General features: G+C 43.4%; 1 protein-coding gene across 3 annotated transcripts in view; it reads right to left on the bottom strand.

The window, feature by feature from the left end:
- Positions 1 to 19,265, bottom strand: part of CUEDC1 (CUE domain containing 1) — a 191,813-nt gene that overhangs the window by 58,474 nt on the left and 114,074 nt on the right. For all 3 annotated transcript variants that reach the window (XM_063452985.1, XM_063452990.1, XM_063452987.1), the window contains exons 6-7: positions 8,231 to 8,314; positions 1,772 to 1,867 (exon numbers count right to left, since the gene is read on the bottom strand). In XM_063452985.1, coding sequence (XP_063309055.1) covers positions 1,772 to 1,867; positions 8,231 to 8,314 — 180 coding nt within the window. The remainder of the gene's footprint in view (positions 1 to 1,771; positions 1,868 to 8,230; positions 8,315 to 19,265) is intronic.

The raw sequence follows: 19,265 nt of genomic DNA, 5'->3' as shown, positions 1-19,265 counted from the left end.
ACTCTATCCGAAAGCTTAGATACCACAAACACAGTCAAATCGCCATGGGGTTAAAGGTTAGCAACAAGTTCCAACTGGTCTTGCAGTGTCCCTGGGACAACGCCCTGCTGAAGAACAATAGACAGGAAACGGGGGAGGGGCACACCTTTCTCATGTATTCGAAGGGGCAGAAAAAGTGTTTAAAAATCCAATAAGCCCAAATAATGTCTTTAAAGGGCAATACATCCCAGGGGCCATAGTCACATGGCAGGAGGCTGGCAATCAGTCTTGACACTGACCTCCCCCCAATATAATACACAACCCTCTTCCCCAAATGAATACGTTGCGCTCCTCCCCCAATTGAATACATTTCTCTCCCCCCAATTTAATACATTGCTCTCCCCATTGCCTCAATTAAATACACTGAAATCCCCCAATTCAATACACTACCCACCCCCTCATTCCCCCCAATTTAATACATTGCCCCAATTAAATACACTGCCCCTCCCCAAATTGAATACACTACCCTTCCCCTCACTTCCCACAATTTATTACATTGCTCTCCCCCATTGCTTCTAATTAAATACACTGCCCTTTCCCAATTTAATACACTATCCTGCCCCTCACTCCCCCAATACACTGCCCCTCCCCCAATTTAATACATTGCTCTCCCCCCATTGCCCCAATTAAATACACTGCCCCCCCCTCCCCCAAATGTAATAGACGGCTCCCTTCCCCCAATTTAATACATTGCTCTACCCCTCCCCAATGTAATACACAACCCCCTTCCCCAAATGATTACTTTGCGCCCCCTCCCCCAATGTAATATATGGCTCTTCCCCAAATACATTGCCCCATCCCCCAATATATTGCTCTCCCCCATTGCATCAATTAAATACATTGCCTCATCCCTCAATACATTGCTCTCCCCATTGCATCAATTAAATACACTGCCCTCCCCCTCACTCCCCCCCAATTTCATACGCTGCCCCTCCCACAATTCAATACACTACCCTCCCCCTCACTCCCCCTAATTTAATACATTGCTCTCCCCCATTGCCCCAATGAAATACACAGCCCTCCCCCCAATTCAATACATTCTCTCCCCCCTACCCCCAATTTAATACACTGCCCACCCCCGTAACTAAATACACTAACGGAATGTTTCCCCTAACTCAAGATGAGCCCTCCTCCAGTTCCAGTCCGGCCTGCATAATTTCTCTGCTCAAGCAGGAGGGAAGGGGTTGTGCTGGTCTGTCAGCCACTCTGCGCACTGAAGCACCACTGGCAAATATGACTGCATACGCTGTGCACTCAGATCTGGCGGTCAGCAAGGACCACTACTTTAAGATCCTGCGGCACTGGCAGGTCGCAAGAGCACGCGCCACGCAGTTAAGAAAGTCAATCTTTACTATCTTGCGGCTGATCGCAGCCCCAGGGCAGACGGCCTACCAGGAAATTTCCCGGTATCCTGTTGGCCAGTCCGCCCCGGTCTGGAAGGATGTTTTCTGAGCTCACTTCCTCTAAGTGCTGCAATATGTACATTGATAATTGTCCCTTACCACCTGCAATCACACTCCATTTGCACTAGCAGATATCTGAAGTCCCAATGGGACCCCTGATAGGCCAGAGCCTGTTTGTATTGGCAGCCTAAAGTGCCGTGCAAAAACAAACAACACGATTGCCATAGGTTGTTGACCCCTGGCCTAGGGAGTTTTCATTACAAATACTATACCGAAATATGGACATACAATGGCGGATAAAGTACTAATACCATGTTATAAATACTTACATTTGCCCATATGTTTCAGTTTGTCTCTAAATAAGGCATCCTCAGATATGGTATTGTTAGAGTCACTGCTTTCAGAAATCCCTTGGAATTCATCAGCTGTAAAAGAAAATATATTCATCTTAAGGCAATCGAACAAAGAAGGACAATGCTAATTTAAAATCCATTAAGGAATGAATAATACACAATTTTATTTAACCTTCAGGAAAACCAGAGCAACTATTTCTGACAAGCCTTTTCGAACTTAAAGGAGCAGTTCAAACATATAAAGCATTTTACTAAAGACAAAGTGAGCGCTGTGTACAACCTTTTAAATTACCATGGCTGAACGATTAAGTTCAAACATGGTGATTATCTTGGAATTCAGGGGCATTCTGAGATTTCTCCAATGACAGGGACACAAACCCTGGAGAAAAAAAAATTATCAAGTCTTGGTGATAAGCACTAGGATGGGCTTGTTGACCATCAAAGATCACGGTGTGATTGGCAGGGACAACGTGCAGGTGCTGCAGTATTAGAAGGAAACCTCACTCTTGATGTGATCACACAGAGCGCTCTGTACTTTGTAAGGTACTGATGTCCGCAGAGGGAATGCCTCAGAGTTAGCTAGTGTAGTGTTTGGCTAGCTACAGACTTGGATTTAGGTTTGGTGAATTAGGGATAGCTAAAGATTTGTTAGGATTTAGTTATACCTGCCTTCAATATGCCAAAGTGTCATATTGGGAGTTACACTTCACTGTGCAGACTTTTTACTGGCTGAAAAACCTGGGAGCTACAGTCAAAAGGCAGCCATTTCTCACCTTGCCCAAATTCTCTAGCATTTAAAGTGCAATGTGCTCCTTGCAAAACTTGACATATAAATGCAGAAATACGTTAAAAGCTCAAGGTATTTTCAAAATCAGGACAAATAAATTATTTTAGGTATTATTCTGTAGCTGCCCTAGTTTTGTACAATTTCTAGTGGCAAAACTAATTGTCATGACCAATCCTCACAGACATATAAAAACTGAAATCTTCTGTTTATATCATCATTATTAACGGTGAGAGGAAATAAACCCTTCGTAACTGCCATATTCCTCCCTTAAAGGACCACTCTAGGCACCCAGACCACTTCAGCTTAATGAAGTGGTCTGGGTGCCAGGTCCTTCTAGGGTTAACTAATTTTTTTATAAACATAGCAGTTTCAGAGAAACTGCTATGTTTATCAATTAGTTAAGCCTTCCCCTATTTCCTCTAGTGGCTGTCTCACTGACAGCCGCTAGAGGCGCTTGCGTGATTCTCACTGTGAAAATCACAGTGAGAGCACGCAAGCGTCCATAGGAAAGCATTATGAATGCTTTCCTATGTGACCGGCTGAATGCGCGCGCAGCTCTTGCCGCGCGTGCGCATTCAGCCGACGGGGAGGAGAAGAGGCGGATCGGAGGAGGAGAGCTCCCCGCCCAGCGCTGGAAAAAGGTAAGTTTTTACCCCTTTCCCCTTTCCAGAGCCGGGCGGGAGGGGGTCCCTGAGGGTGGGGGCACCCTCAGGGCACTCTAGTGCCAGGAAAACGAGTATGTTTTCCTGGCACTAGAGTGGTCCTTTAAAGGGTACAACTGTTAACCTGTTGAACATAAAAAAGTATGGGTTCAGGAGAAGGAAACAAAAATAAGATGTTAAAGGATCACTGTAGAGTCAGGAACACAAACATGCATTCCTGACACTATAGAGTTAACACCACCATCCAGCCCCCCTGGGCCCCTCATGCCTCCATAAATATAGCAACATCTTACTGTATTCAAGCCAGAAGCCATGGTTCTGCATGCTGTTTGCCTAAAAAAAAAAAAAGCAGTCTGCTGACATCATCAGAAGTGGTAGCCTGATCCAATCACAGTGCTTCCCCAAATGGATTGGCTGAGACTGACAAAGAGGCAGATCAAGGGCAGAGCCAGCATGATTCAAACACAGCCCTGGCCAATTAGCATCTCCTCAGCAAATTGAATCAATGAATCTCTATGAGGAAAGTTCAGTCTTGCAGAGGGAGGAGACACTGAATGTGTGGATGCATTTTAGGCAGCAATGACCCAGGAAGGATCTCTAACAGTCATCTAAGGAGTGGCCAGTGAAGTTATCACTAGGCTGTAATGTAAACACTGCATTTTCTCTTAAAAGACAGTGTTCACAGCAAAAAGCCTGAAGGTAATGATTCTACTCACCAGAACAAATTCAATTAGCTGTAGTTGTTCTGGTGACTATAGTGTCCCTTTAAACAGTAAGTGCACTGCCCCTGACTGCCCCCCAATGCTATTGCAAGTTATCGGGTCTAATCTAGACGACCCAGGCCTTGTTCAGGGTGTTTCTAGAGGGTAGACACTTGCAATTTTTCTGCATTCATGAGAGTCCTCCCTGTTAGAGTAGTAAAAGCTGAGTTAACTCACCTTATTTCCAGCGCTGCTCTGGTCTTGCTGTGGCCCTGCACTGCTTCCTTGGCTGAGATCATTAAATTTGACAATCTCAGCCAATCCAATGCTTTCCCACAGGATGAAGACAATGGAGACACTGAATATCAGTGTAACACACAGTAAAGCACGGACCAAGGAAGCACCTCTAGTTGCAGTCTGAGTGACTGCCACTGGAGGTCTACCTAGGCAGTGATATAAACTCAAAGTAAAGTCAGTGTTTACATTAAAAAGCCTGCAGGGACAGACTGTTGACACTAGAACAACTACATTAAGGTGTAGTTGTTCTGGTGACTATAGTGTCCCTTTAAGTATTTCCCATTTTTTAATATTCAAGTTAAGATTTGAAAGCAGGAGCGAGATTTGTAGGTTTTCAATAAAGAAGGGGTTCCAATTAATTTTTCCAATGGAACCCTTTGACATAGTGCACCAACATTGTTTAAGTCTTTTGCGCCGTAGTGCAGATAGTAAACAGATAGTAGTACTTCGAAGCAGGTGTGCTTGTGTGTGTACAGTTGGTGTTTGTATATAATTTTAACGTTTTGATAAAGGGGTGTGTATGTATGTAATGTTTGCATTTGCGTGCAGGGGTATGTTTTCAACTTGATATATAGGTAAGCTTGGCCTATCTTAGGTTTGGCATATTTTTGCATCCCCCAGTTAATGTTACCATCATGAAAGTATATATTGTATAAAGTAGACATACCAGGGTATTGTATATGGGGTGTTAACATTCTTCCCTCTACCATTGTGCTAAAAAAATTTAAAAGAACGTGCATGGTGTTAATTTTTTAATTTTTCTTTTTTATTTTAGCCAGCTGGTATAGGTTACTGCCAGAAGACACCCCAGTTTGTTTTCTGCAAAGTCCCCTAAGTACACCAATGCATTGGTTTGAAACGATTTTACATTAACAAATTTTGGATTTGCCCATTTTGGTGTCAGGGTTCCTGTGGTCTCTACCTCCGAAAGAGGTAGAGACTTAGCTGTTCCTCCATCCAGACGGCCTGATGGCTCCCTTCCCCACGGTCTATCCGGTCATGCAAGGCCGGCCGCGAGGGAGTGACTGCCTTTTACAGCATCTAGGCAGGAAGTTGTCATCAGGACACTCCTCCGGAACGACCTGTCACTCAATTGCTGCAGGACCAATCAGGACGCCTTGGAGGCGTGGTTACTGCTCTGAACAGGGTATTTAACAGAGCTTCTTTCATTAGCTCATTGCCCTGTCGTGGTTCTAGCTTGTTCTAGTCACTCAGTGCTTGTGTATTCTATTATCCCTTTTGGTTTTGACCCGGCTTGTTTACCTTACTCTGCTTATCTCTGTTACCCTTGATTCGGCTTGTCTCTCGCTTACCTGTCTTCTGTTACCCTCGACCTCGGCTTGTCTTTGACCATTCTATACTGTACTACTTACGTTAGTCCGGCCATTCTAAGGTCCGGTATACGTATCTGGCTACTGTTTGTACTCTGCGTGTTGGATCCCTGTCCCGATCCTGACATTTGGCTGAATATAGTTTGCTTGCTTTGCGACGCACATGTTGAGTGTGGTGCATTTTTACATCCCCCAAGTTGAATGTATGGTTTAAAAGCATATATTTGTATAGGGTAGACATCCCAGGTTATAGAAGATGGGGTGTTTTGACTTTCTTTTTTTTATTCAGTTTTTTCTGCACACATGTCATCTGCTTTTGGCCAGCCGGTTTTATGTTACTGCCAGAAAACATTTTTAACCTTATGTGCAGGTATCAAATGCACCTTTAGCAGAAATCTCTAAACTAACTCCTGCAAAAAGAATCTAACTAGAGATTTGGGGGAAGGAAACTGACTAAAATTTGCTACCGTATATACTCGAGTATAAGCCGACCCGAATATAAGCCGAGGCCCCTAATTTTACCCCAAAAAACTGGGAAAACTTATTGACTCGAGTATAAGACTAGGGTGGGAAATGCAGCAGCTACTGGTAAATTTCTAAATAAAATGAGATCCTAAAAAAAATATATTAACTGAATATTTATTTACAGTGTGTGTATAATGAATGCAGTGTGTGTATGAATGCAGCGTGTGTATGAATGCAGCGTGTGTATGAGTGCAGCGTGTGTATGAGTGCAGTTTGTGTGTGTATGAGTGCAGTTTGTGTGTGTATGAGTGCAGCGTGTGTGTATGAGTGCAGCGTGTGTGTATGAGTGCAGCGTGTGTGTATGAGTGCAGCGTGTGTGTATGAGTGCAGCGTGTGTGTATGAGTGCAGCGTGTGTGTATGAGTGCAGTGTGTGTGTGTATGAATGCAGTGTGTGTGTGTATGAATGCAGTGTGTGTGTGTATGAATGCAGTGTGTGTGAGTGCAGTGTGTGTATGAGTGCAGTGTGTGTGTGTGTGTGTGTGTGTGTGTGTTGCAGTGGTGGGGGGGTGGGCAATTTTATTATTTTTTTTATTTATTTATTATTTTTTTATAATTATTTTAATATATTTTTTTAATTATTATTCATCTTATTTTTTATTTTATTATTATTATTTTTTTTTCGTCCCCCCTCCCTGCTTGATATATGGCTTACTCCCTGGTGATCCAGCATTGGTAGTTCAGTGGGGGCTGTGGGGGCTGCAGAGAGATGTAACTTACCTGTCCTGCAGCTCCTGTCAGCTCTCTCCTCCTCCTCGCCGTCCGTACAGCTCCCTCTGTCAGCTCCCAGTGTAAGTCTCGCGAGAGCCGCGGCTCTTGCGAGATTTACACTGGGAGCTGACCGAGGTGCTGAACGGACGGCGCGGAGGAGGAGAGAGCTGACAGGAGCTGCAGGACAGGTAAGTAACGCTCTCTGCAGCCCCCACAGCCCCTGTCTGTATTATGGCAATGCAAATTGCCATAATGCAGACTATTGACTCGAGTATAAGCCGAGTTGGGGTTTTTCAGCACAAAAAATGTGCTGAAAAACTCGGCTTATACTCGAGTATATACGGTACCTTCAATAGAAACAAAAATAAAATTCAGGAACAAGTATTAGAAAAAGGTATGTTCTGTGTGGTAGAGCTTAAAACATGTTCCAATACACAGTCCAGGTTTTGAAGGGCAATCGGGACAGTGAAAAGGGGTGTCTGTCCTTTTCCCTTTATTATAACAGACACGGCAACGTTTCTAGGGATTTATTTTGTTTTTTTAAAGTTGGCGGTATCTTAAAAATAAAATGTGTAGCACCAATTCTGGACTCCTCTGGCACTGTTGCTGGTACTTGACCATCTCCATAAATGATTGTGGAAATCAGCTGGAGTTGAAATTGGAGAAAGATAGTTTTTCAAGGATTCGCTTAAAAAAAAAAATAAAAAATGAATTGTGGGTTGCTACTTGCATCAGATAGATGCACCTTTTTATACCAGGCCTTTATTTTTCTTAAAATAAGATATGGCTGCATCTGCTGATCAGCCAAATCAACACCCCCCATGTGCCCTGATGCAAACAGGTTTGGTCTGTACTCTGCCTCGGACAGTGATGTCTGACATGCTTTCATCACTTTGACAGCAGCCAATTGTGAGCGATCGCATGTCGCTCACACGGCGTAATTAGCTGTTACTATATGCATGGCAGATAGTAACAGCGGGATTTCGGCAGAAGCGATCTCTGATCTCTTGTTTTCCGTGATGACGGTTCAGGACCCGGTATTTGTCCGATGACTGTCGTTAAGGGGTTAGAGCCTAGCTCTAGTTGATATGAAGATTAAGTGTGGTAGTTCCAATGGTAATTGTGTCTCTTGCCTGGTCCATTCAAGAGTTTAGGCCTGGCTTTCTGGAAACACTTCCAAGGTACTAAAGACCTGTAGATCAAGAGCTGGTCTCAGAGCCAAAAGTTCTGGCTTAAAGCTAGGCCTGTTAGCCGCAATTGCCTTTGTAAAGGCAGAATTTGAAGGCAGAGGGGTCGATACCTGCTTGAAGGAAGAGGCCAGGCACAGCAGTCAATACCTGCCTGGAAGGTGGTGTGGTGTATATATAATCTCTAAAGGAAGATCAAAATAACAAAATACAACATTACAGCAGTTTGCTCTTACCTGATATCGGAGGGCACATTCCAAAGCCATTATTGACCAATGTACTTCTACTTTTAGATTTCTTTGACTCATATTTTAAACGGTCTGAAAAACATAGATTTTCCATTTACATGAAAATGTAGGTATAAAGATAACATTGTAGACTTCTACAGAAAATATATTTCTATTGTACAGTAACAAGAGTAACAACAGTTTTAGACAAAACTGCTTGCAAACTGCTAGACAAAACTGCTGCATTCAACATCCAATTGCAAGTGTACAATAACTCTTTGGAATAAATGACTCAAAAAGATCAGATACGCTTGACTTAACACAGATGTACAGGTGATACTCGAAAAATTAGAATATCGTGCAAAAGTTCATTTATTTCAGTAATGCAACGTAAAAGGGGAAACTAATATCAATCACAGAACTCCTATTCGACGATGCTGCTAGAGATATCCTTTGGTCCAGGAGAAACTATTATGAAAAAGCGAACAAAACAGACACCCTGCTCGCACGAGCGCTTAGACCTCGACAGCGGAGATCTCCCATAGGAGCACTGCAACACGCAGACGGCACCATCAAAAACACACCAAAGGACATCGCCCAGATCTTTACGGATTATTACAGATCGTTGTATAATCACACACCCAAAACCACGAGCCAACTGCACGAGGCGGATGAACGCATGCACGCCTTTCTCCGTGGTATCACACTACCGAAGCTAACGAATACAGCGAGACAAATGTTAAACGAAGATATCACGGAAGAAGAAATAGACAAAGCCATAGCAGCGATGAAGAGCCACAAAGCCCCGGGCCCTGATGGCTTTGACGGGGGATACTACAAAACGTTCAAGGAAGAACTGACTCCCCAACTCACACTACTCTTCAACCACCTGATTGCAGGGGGGAACCCAGAGAAGGAAATGTCCTTGGCTAATATTATCCTCATCCCTAAACCAGGTAGGGATCCCATGAGGCCAGCAAATTACAGGCCCATATCCCTGCTTAACCAGGACGTCAAGATCCTCGCAAAGGTGCTGGCAGAACGCCTGAACCCCATCTTGAAATCCCTGATACACCCAGACCAAGTAGGGTTTATCATGGACCGCCAACTCTTCGAGAACACCAGACGAAATATAGACATAATATGGAGACAAAAAACAGCAAATGTCCCTACCCTAGTGGTGTCTATAGACGCGGAAAAGGCGTTCAACAGAGTCGAATGGCCCTACCTGTTTAGCCTCTTAACATACTTAGGCTTTCCTGACAAATATGTAGCCTCCATAAAAGCTATGTACCACAACGCAACCGCCCAAGTCAAGATACCAGGCACGAGACCCCAACCCTTCCGCCTAGGTACAAGACAGGGGTGTCCCCTGTCTCCACTGCTGTTTGCACTCTCGCTAGAGCCCCTGCTACAGGCAATTAGAGAACACCCTGGAATTCAAGGGGTCCAGGTGGGAGAACAGGAATTCCTAGTGTCAGCTTATGCTGATGACGTTTTGCTTACAATCACGAGCCCAAGGGCATCAATGGATGCACTCGCCACGGTCCTCACACAATACGGAGCCTTTTCTGGATATAAGGCAAACCTCGACAAGTCGAGCGCCCTCTCGGTGGGAATGTCAGCGGCGGACACGGAGGCGGTGGGAACTGCCCACAATTTACCCATAGCCCACGGCCACATTAAATACTTAGGAATCCAACTACCAGACGACCCATGTAAACTACACCGCCTGAACTACACACCCCTCATAAAGACACTTATCACTGATATGGAAAAATGGATAGATAAACCTATCTCGTGGATAGGGCGCATCCACGCCGTAAAAATGAATATATTGCCCCGCATACTATTCCTTTTCCAAGCCATACTCATTAAAATAACCAAAACAGATCTAGCACCATTACAACAAGCCATAAGAAACTTTATATGGCAAAATAGGAGGCACAGAATCTCGAGAAACATCCTCTTCCGACATAAACAAATGGGGGGGTTAGGACTACCACACCTACACTACTACTACACAGCAGCCCAACTCGCACAGGTAGCGATGTGGCATACACCACCAGACGAGAGGAGATGGGTGGACCTAGAGTCCATCATGACAGGAACAGACTTACCCCAATACTACATTTGGGTTCCCAAGCAGCATAGGCCCTTCTTACGTACTACGTGCCCAGCGATCCTCAATTCCATAAGAATCTGGGACGCCACGGCCAGTAAATTTAACCTAATCTCCAACCCAAGACCGCTGATACCCCTGCTGAGAAACAGGGCCTTCCCTCCGGGGATGACGGCAAGAGATTTTGCTAACCTAGAAACAGCAGGACTGCAGAGGATATGCCACATGTACAGGAATAATAAGTTAGTAACATTCGAGGAGTTAAAACCTACAACACACCTCACACCAGCAGACTTCTTCAGGTTCCTACAAATAAAAGACTACATAAGCACCACGCACCTACAACACGCAGCGACAGGGCGTATGTCCTTTTTAGAAAGGATGTGCCTCCAAGAAAAGATGCAGACAGGGCTTATTTCCAGACTCTACTCTCACCTAAGTTCAGAGACCAAGGAATGGGGCACGCTCACATACACCGAACTATGGGAAAAAGAATTAGGAGAGGAACTCGAGGGAACAGACTGGAGGGAGATATGGGAAGCCAACTCCTCGTTATCCATATGTGTGTCTCTCCAGGAACAAGCAGTCAAAATGCTCCTCAGGTGGTACACCACACCAGTAAAATTGCGGCAAATGGGGAGGACCCCGACAGACGACTGTTGGAGGGGATGTGGCCAAAAAGGCACATACCTCCACATGTGGTGGGAATGCCCCAGAGTACAAAACTTCTGGAGGGATACCAAATCTCTGATATCACGACTACTACCTGTCGCACCAACCCTAAACCCATGGACATACCTCCTCAACAGGCCCCTAGATAACTGGACAAAACGCGACCAAAAGTTTCTACATAAGATAACACTGGCGGCGAGGAGAGCATTAGCTCTCATGTGGCTAAAGGCAGAAACACCCTCACAGAGTGCAGTCATAGCAAACATAAAAGACGTGTACCTCATGGACAGATTAACGGCCGAAGTCCGCGGAACCACGTCAAAATTTGAAAAGACCTGACCTAACGAGAACACTACCAGAATAGACTCAGCGCAGCACCCAACTCCCCCTCTCCCCCCCCCCCTTTCCAACAGACCCCGGACACAACCACCAGAGACAAAAACAGAGCCGTACGGATCGACAGATATCGAAGCTGACTATCCTGATGAACCTACTCCACTACCTATACCTCTATTCTACTCTATCCTTTCTCTTCATCTCTATCTCTATTTGATTCTGGGGACTGGGACCAGTCCCACAGATGGAATCCTTGTTGTACATATGTTAAATCAAATCAAACAAAACTAGGAAAGTGTGCTGACTACCTGAAACGCCGATTAATGGATAAGGCGGCAACATGATATGTGTAGGATATATATTGACCACATGTACGTAACTTCAGCAATGTCTACCATATGCTATTCTTATACCATGTCACATGCTTTTCTCAAAAATAAAGATTTAAAAAAAAGGGAGGGGGGGGAAACTAATATATGAGATAGAAGCATTAACTTTGCAAAGCAAATAGTTCATGCCGTGATTTGTCATAAGTGCGATGATTATGGCTTACAGCTCATGAAAACCCCAAATCCACAATCTCAGTAAATTAGAATATTGTGAAAAAGTGGCTCACAGTGTCCTAGGCTCACAGTGTCCCACTCTAATCAGCTAAGTAAGCCATAACACCTGCAAAGGGTTTCTGAGCCTTTAAATGGTCTCTCAGTCTGGTTCAGTAGGAATCACAATCATGGGGAAGACTGCTGACCTGGCAGTTGTGCATGAAACCATTATTAACACCCTCCATAAGGAGGGAAAGTCTCAAAAGGTAATTGCTAAGGAAGTTGGATGTTCCCAAAGTGCTGTATCAAAGCACATTAATAGAAAGTTATGTGGAAGGAAAAAGTGTGGAAGAAAAAGGTGCACAAGCAGCAGGGATGACCGCAGCCTGGAGAGGATTGTCAGGAAAAGGCCATTCAAAAGTGTTGGGGACTTTCACAAGGAGTGGACTGAGGCTGGAGTCAGTGCATCAAGAGCCACCACACACAGACGGATCCTGGATATGGGATTCAGATGTCGTATTCCTCTTGTCAAGCCGCTCCTTAACAACAAACAACGTCAGAAGCGTCTTACCTGGGCTAAAGAAAAACAGACTTGGTCTGTTGCTTAGTGGCCCAAAGTCCTCTTCTCTGATGAGAGCAACTTTTGCATCTCACCAGGAAACCAAGGACTCAGAGACTGGAGGAAGAATGGAGAGGCTACACTGCAAGATGCTTGAAGTCCAGTGTGAAGTTTCCACAGTCTGTGTTGATTTGGGGAGCCATGTCATCTGCTGTGTTGGTCCACTGTGCTTTATTAAGTCCAGGGTCAACGCAACCGTCTACCGGGAGATTTTGGAGCACTTCATGCTTCCTTCCGCAGATGAGCTTTATGGGGATGTGGACTTCATTTTCCAGCAGGACTTGGCACCTGCCCACACTGCCAAAAGCACCAAAGCCTGGTTCAATGACCGTGGGATTACTGTGCTTGATTGGCCAGCAAACTCGCCTGACCTGAACCACATAGAGAATCTATGGGGCATTGCCAAGAGAAAGATGAGAGACATGAGACTGAACAAAGCAGAAGAGCTGAAGGCCGCTATTGAAGCATCCTGGTCTTCCATAACACCTCAGCAGTGCCACAGGCTGATAGCTTCCATGCCACACCACATTGAGGCAGTAATTGCTGCAAAAGGGGCCCACACCAATTACTGAGTCCATATGAATGCTTATACTTTTCAGAGGATATTGTTCTATGCACATTCCTTGTTTTATTGATTGCATGTAATATTCTAATTTACTGAGAGTGTGGATTTGGGGATTTGATGAGCTGTAAGCCATAATCATCGCACTTAAACAAATCATGGCTTGAACTATCTTGCTTTGCGTGTAATGCGTCTATCTCATATATTAGTTTCCCCCTTTACTTTCATTTCTGAAATAAATTAACTTTTGCACGATATTCTAATTTTTCGAGTATCACCTGTATAAATACTCTAACCACAGTAAAAAATGCAGCATGATAAGCAGCCAGTATGACTTGTGTGCCCACATACTTGTGCCATGGACTCCTGGAGGAGTGTAGAAGCCGGCCTCTTGCCCACCGACTATGGTACAGGTCTGCGACACCGTTTGGGAGTTACCATGACCAGCCGCGATTAGTAGCTTTGCCTGGGTGCCCCCTGTTTGTCACTTTCCCTTAATGCGAATAGAACCGAACGCTAGCTCTCTGGCGGCCGTTCGCAGGACGTTAATAGAGCTGACTTACCATAGTTCAGGCCTTAAGCCTATAGAAGGAAGCTGTGGACCCAAAGTCTGCTAGATATTCTCTCGTGAGGATACTAAGCAGGCCAAATAGCAACATAGAACCTCATGAGATCATAGTAGAGATAGCTTATATAAAGTGTTCTAACTTCTCCATGAGGCACCTCTGCCCACCATGTCCCTGCTCACATGCCCTGCTACAACAAAACCAATTCAACCACATGGTCTAACTTACCTTTCCTGTCTAAGTGTTTAAATGGAGGGACCACAGCCCTCCTGCGGTGCTTCACACACATGAAACCATTTTTTCACAGTTACTTTTTTCCACCTCATTTCAAAAGTTGAATCTAGGAAAAGACAGGTTTCCCTCTTTAAGGGTGGCACACTGCATACAGGGAGTGCAGAATTATTAGGCAAGTTGTATTTTTGAGGATTAATTGTATTATTGAACAACAACCATGTTCTCAATGAACCCAAAAAACTCATTAATATCAAAGCTGAATATTTTTGGAAGTAGTTTTTAGTTTGTTTTTAGTTTTAGCTATTTTAGGGGGATATCTGTGTGTGCAGGTGACTATTACTGTGCATAATTATTAGGCAACTTAACAAAAAACAAATATATACCCATTTCAATTATTTATTTTTACCAGTGAAACCAATATAACATCTCAACATTCACAAATATAAATTTCTGACATTCAAAAACAAAAACAAATCAGTGACCAATATAGCCACCTTTCTTTGCAAGGACACTCAAAAGCCTGCCATCCATGGATTCTGTCAGTGTTTTGATCTGTTCACCATCAACATTGCGTGCAGAAGCAACCACAGTATCCCAGACACTGTTCAGAGAGGTGTACTGTTTTCCCTCCTTGTAAATCTCACATTTGATGATGGACCACAGGTTCTCAATGGGGTTCAGATCAGGTGGCCATGTCATTAGATTTTCTTCTTTTATACCCTTTCTTGCCAGCCACGCTGTGGAGTACTTGGACGCGTGTGATGGAGCATTGTCCTGCGTGAAAATCATGTTTTTCTTGAAGGATGCAGACTTCTTTCTGTACCACTGCTTGAAGAAGGTGTCTTCCAGAAACTGGCAGTAGGACTGGGAGTTGAGCTTGACTCCATCCTCAACCCGAAAAGGCCCCACAAGCTCTTGATACCAGCCCAAACCAGTACTCCACCTCCACCTTGCTGGCGTCTGAGTCGGACTGGAGCTCTCTGCCCTTTACCAATCCAGCCACGGGCTGTCAGGATCGGGACAGGGATCCAACACGCAGAGTACGAACAGGAGAGATGTACGTATACCGGACCTTAGAATGGCCGGACTAACGTAAGGAGAAAGCAGAGAATAGTCAGAGACAAGCCGGGGTCGAGGGAACGAGAGAACAGGTAAGCGAGAGACAAGCCGAGGTCAAAGGACACGAGAGGTAAACAGGAACGATAGTACAAGCCGAGTCAAAACCAAATAGAACAATAGACACAAGAGCACTGAGGAACCAGACAAGCTAGAACCACGACAGGGCAATGAACCATTACACACATCCCTCTTTTATACCCTGGTTCTCTAATTGATGACTCCGCCCTTGCCGAGCCCTGATTCGTTGTTCCGAACCAGATTGACAGGTCGGGATGTGATTGCCGTCATGACGTCGGCTCCTGAGCGTCGTGTCATAAAAGGAAGTGGGGTTCTCGCGGCCGGCGTGGGAATGACTATGAGAGCTGTGAGGATTGGATGAATCAGCCCTGCTGAGAGAACGGCCGTCGGGAAGTCTAACCTCCTCCGAGGTAGAGACTTCAGGTACCCTGACACGGGCCCATCCATCTGGCCCATCAAGACTCACTCTCATTTCATCAGTCCATAAAACCTTAGAAAAATCAGTCTTGAGATATTTCTTGGCCCAGTCTTGAAGTTTCAGCTTGTGTGTCTTGTTCAGTGGTGGTCGTCTTTCAGCCTTTCTTACCTTGGCCATGTCTCTGAGTATTGCACACCTTGTGCTTTTGGGCACTCCAGTGATGTTGCAGCTCTGAAATATGGCCAAACTGGTGGCAAGTGGCATCTTGGAAGCTGCACGCTTGACTTTTCTCAGTTCATGGGCAGTTATTTTGCGCCTTGGTTTTTTCCACACGCTTCTTGCGACCCTGTTGACTATTTTGAATGAAACGCTTGATTGTTCGATGATCACGCTTCAGAAGCTTTGCAATTTTAAGAGTGCTGCATCCCTCTGCAAGATATCTCACTATTTTTGACTTTTCTGAGCCTGTCAAGTCCTTCTTTTGACCCATTTTGCCAAAGGAAAGGAAGTTGCCTAATAATTATGCACACCTGATATAGGGTGTTGATGTCATTAGACCATACCCCTTCTCATTACAGAGATGCACATCACCTAATATGCTTAATTGGTAGTAGGCTTTCGAGCCTATACAGCTTGGAGTAAGACAACATGCATAAAGAGGATGATGTGGTCAAAATACTCATTTGCCTAATAATTCTGCACTCCCTGTATATCAGTTATGTTGATTGTTTGTTTTTTTGACACTCTTTAAAGTTTTACCATCTTACGGCACTAAGTTTACAGGATTTGCCCTGGAGTTTGATGTAATTTGCATTTATTTAAAGAAGGTTTTGTTATAGTTTTTATGAAGTGAAAGACATAATAGAAACATTTGAGTAGGCCTACATTAGCCACATCAGAATTTTAATACAGCTGTTACACAGGTAGTGTACGTTACGTTACAATAGCAAGCCCTTGTGAAACAGGATTAACAGATCCTTAACTTATGTGAACTGCTTCCAGATAAACTCCAGATAGATAGGTTGTGAGCACAGAGAGTTTTGGATAAAGAATTGCAAAAATGGATGAAGAGAGGTGAAGAAAAAAATATATATACTGTGACAAAACGCCTTTTGTCCCTGGATGGTTAGGTGACAAGCGGCCCTTTTTCCATGGCTGTTGGTGGAGCCTGAGTGCCAGCCTCCTGACTATGGCCCTGGATTGTATGGCCTTTACAAACCTTATTTGGGCTAATGGATTTTTATTATGTTGCTGCTGGCCCTTTAAGAACTATGGGGAAGGATTGGTACTTTTTATATGGCACTTCGGATGCCGCCGAAATTTGCCGAAGTCGTCGAAGTGGACGCCATTCGACAAAGGAACACGTGGCGGCGGGCATTTTTATTTAGTCGAACGCGGTCAGCGGTGTAAGCTAAAGAATCTATGGAACTAAAATCGGTTTCGTAAATATACAAACACCGCTGACCCTTACCGTCACCTCCACTTCGACACTTTGGTAAAAGTCGAAGTACGTTCGACAATTCGGACCGTTCGTGCATTCGAAGGGTACTTAGACGTTTTTCTGTACGAAAATGACCGACCTCAAAGCCCAAATCTATTTAACTGTTTTGGGCAGGGAAAAGTGCTTGCGGTCGGTCATAAAGGACTTCCACTTAACTTTTTATGTACTGGGGGGGATCTGTCTGATTTTTGGTTATGTCTGGTTATGTCTGTATTTAAAGTATGCTGATTCCGAATATGTAGGTTTTATGTGAATATGATGCATATTTTTTAAGTTATAGTATATGTATAAAAAGTGTATTTTTTCTGCCTGTGATAAATTACATTAACCTATTGTGTTCAGTAATTATATCACAGGCAGAGGGGAGGGATTGTATGTGTTTGTGCTGGGTGCGCCTTCTGTTTTACTGTACGTGATTGGTTACATGTTGTCCCTCCCTGTGGGATGTCCCCTTGCATGGGGACTTGCATAAAAGTCTGTGTGTTGTCAGGGTATTTATATCGGCAGACATTTTGTGCTATGATAGAAATTAAAATGTATATTGTCAGAGTCAATCTGAACAGAGCAGACTCCATTTTGTTATTTTCAAGTTAACAAAAGACACAAGATTTCTATCCCTTCTGTAAAACTAACCACTTTGCCAGAAGCTAAGGAATGCTTAGTATATACAAACCTGTTGATAAGAGATGAGAACGGGGGATGGACAGACTGTCTAAATGCTAATGGAATATAATCAATTCTAAACCCAGACATTTATGACAGAGAAGATTAAATAATTTAATTTTACTTTCGATATTGTATAACGTCCCATTGTAAGTTTACTGGTCATACTTGGTTATAACTGTCATATTATAAATTATAGCAGAATTTGTCAGACAAAACTCAAAGAAACTCTTGAACAGACAGAAAACTTCAGTTATAGACAACCATAAAGATAAGGTAAATGACGTCAAAATAGCCACCAGGAAAAGTTTTCTCTTTCCTGGATAGGAATGTTTAGTGGGACGAGACTGCCCTCTATAGACCAAATACTTAAATTGTTATCTGGAAGGTAACCACACCTCCAATGTCCCTATTGGTCTATCACCTAGTGAATCTTTCCTTTTAAAGTTAAGACAAAGGGAAGAGAGGTATGCAGAGAAAGCGAGAGAGTGAGCAGTCGGGGGCAAGGCGGGCGAAAGCAGGCTAAGAAAGAAAAGCAGAGAGCGAGAAAGAAACATTCCTGGACACTTAGCTACCCAAGAACATCTGATGAGACATCTCTTTAACTGGTAAATATACTAGTTTCATTTAATTAATCTAAATTAATTTAAATTAATTAAAAAGTGTCAAAAAATGGAGTGGAATATTTTGACTCTTATGAGAAATATGAACCGTAAACTTAGAAAATGGAGAAACCTAGAAACTTCCTGGCAAGGCAAAATTAACATAATTAATTTGTATATTTTGCCTAAATGGCTATTTTTGTTCTCCATGATTCCACTTAAGGTTCCCAGACCCTGGCTGGCGATGATCCAAAGAAGCTTCAATAATTTCATCTGGAATAGCAAAAAAGCTAGAGTTGCCCAAAAGATCTTAACCAAAAAATTGACAAATGGAGGTTAAAATTTTCCTAGTATTGTCTATAGTTATCACGCTAGTATTATTAGGCATATATATCTTCTTCAGGACCCTAAACAGGTTTCTGAACCATGGTACAGTATATAGTCTGAAGTGGCTCATATAGGCAAATTACAATATTTGATGTGGACAGTCACAAGTAATAATTCAATAAACTCGCCTATAAACAACTCGGCGATATTATCCCAAATCTTAGAAGAGTGGATACAAATTAAGAAAAGATTAGGCCTAAACAATATGATACCTAAGTCATGCACCTTGGAGATATTGCAACTACTTATACAAGACTTTTCGTTAAAGAATTGGGTCAACGCTGATAAATTAAGGATTGCAGAAATTATGCAGGGAGACAATATTCTACCTTTCCAGAACATTATTGACACTTTGCATATCCCACGTAGAGAAATTTATACCTATCTCCGTATAAAAAAATTTATTCACAAAAATGTGATTAAATTATCTTCCATTTTTGTTAAAAAGTTAGAAGTCATATTTAATGCCCAATCTATTAAAAAGATTATGTCTGTTGCTGCATCAATGTTGGAAGCTCTTAAAGAGTCTCCCCACAGTCTGATTAAAACGTGGGAACAAGAATTGGAGCTTCATACTTCTGATCCAACTTGTTGGAGATGTGGTACCCACCCAGGTACTTATATACACATTTGGTGGGCTTGCCCAGCTGTTAAATATCTATGGTCTTGGGCCTTTAATATTT

Source organism: Pelobates fuscus, chromosome 1 (assembly GCF_036172605.1).
Source record: "Pelobates fuscus isolate aPelFus1 chromosome 1, aPelFus1.pri, whole genome shotgun sequence".
Lineage (NCBI taxonomy): Eukaryota > Metazoa > Chordata > Amphibia > Anura > Pelobatidae > Pelobates > Pelobates fuscus.
The sequence above is the reverse complement of the archived record's forward strand: the minus strand, read 5'-3'. Positions and strand labels throughout refer to the sequence as shown.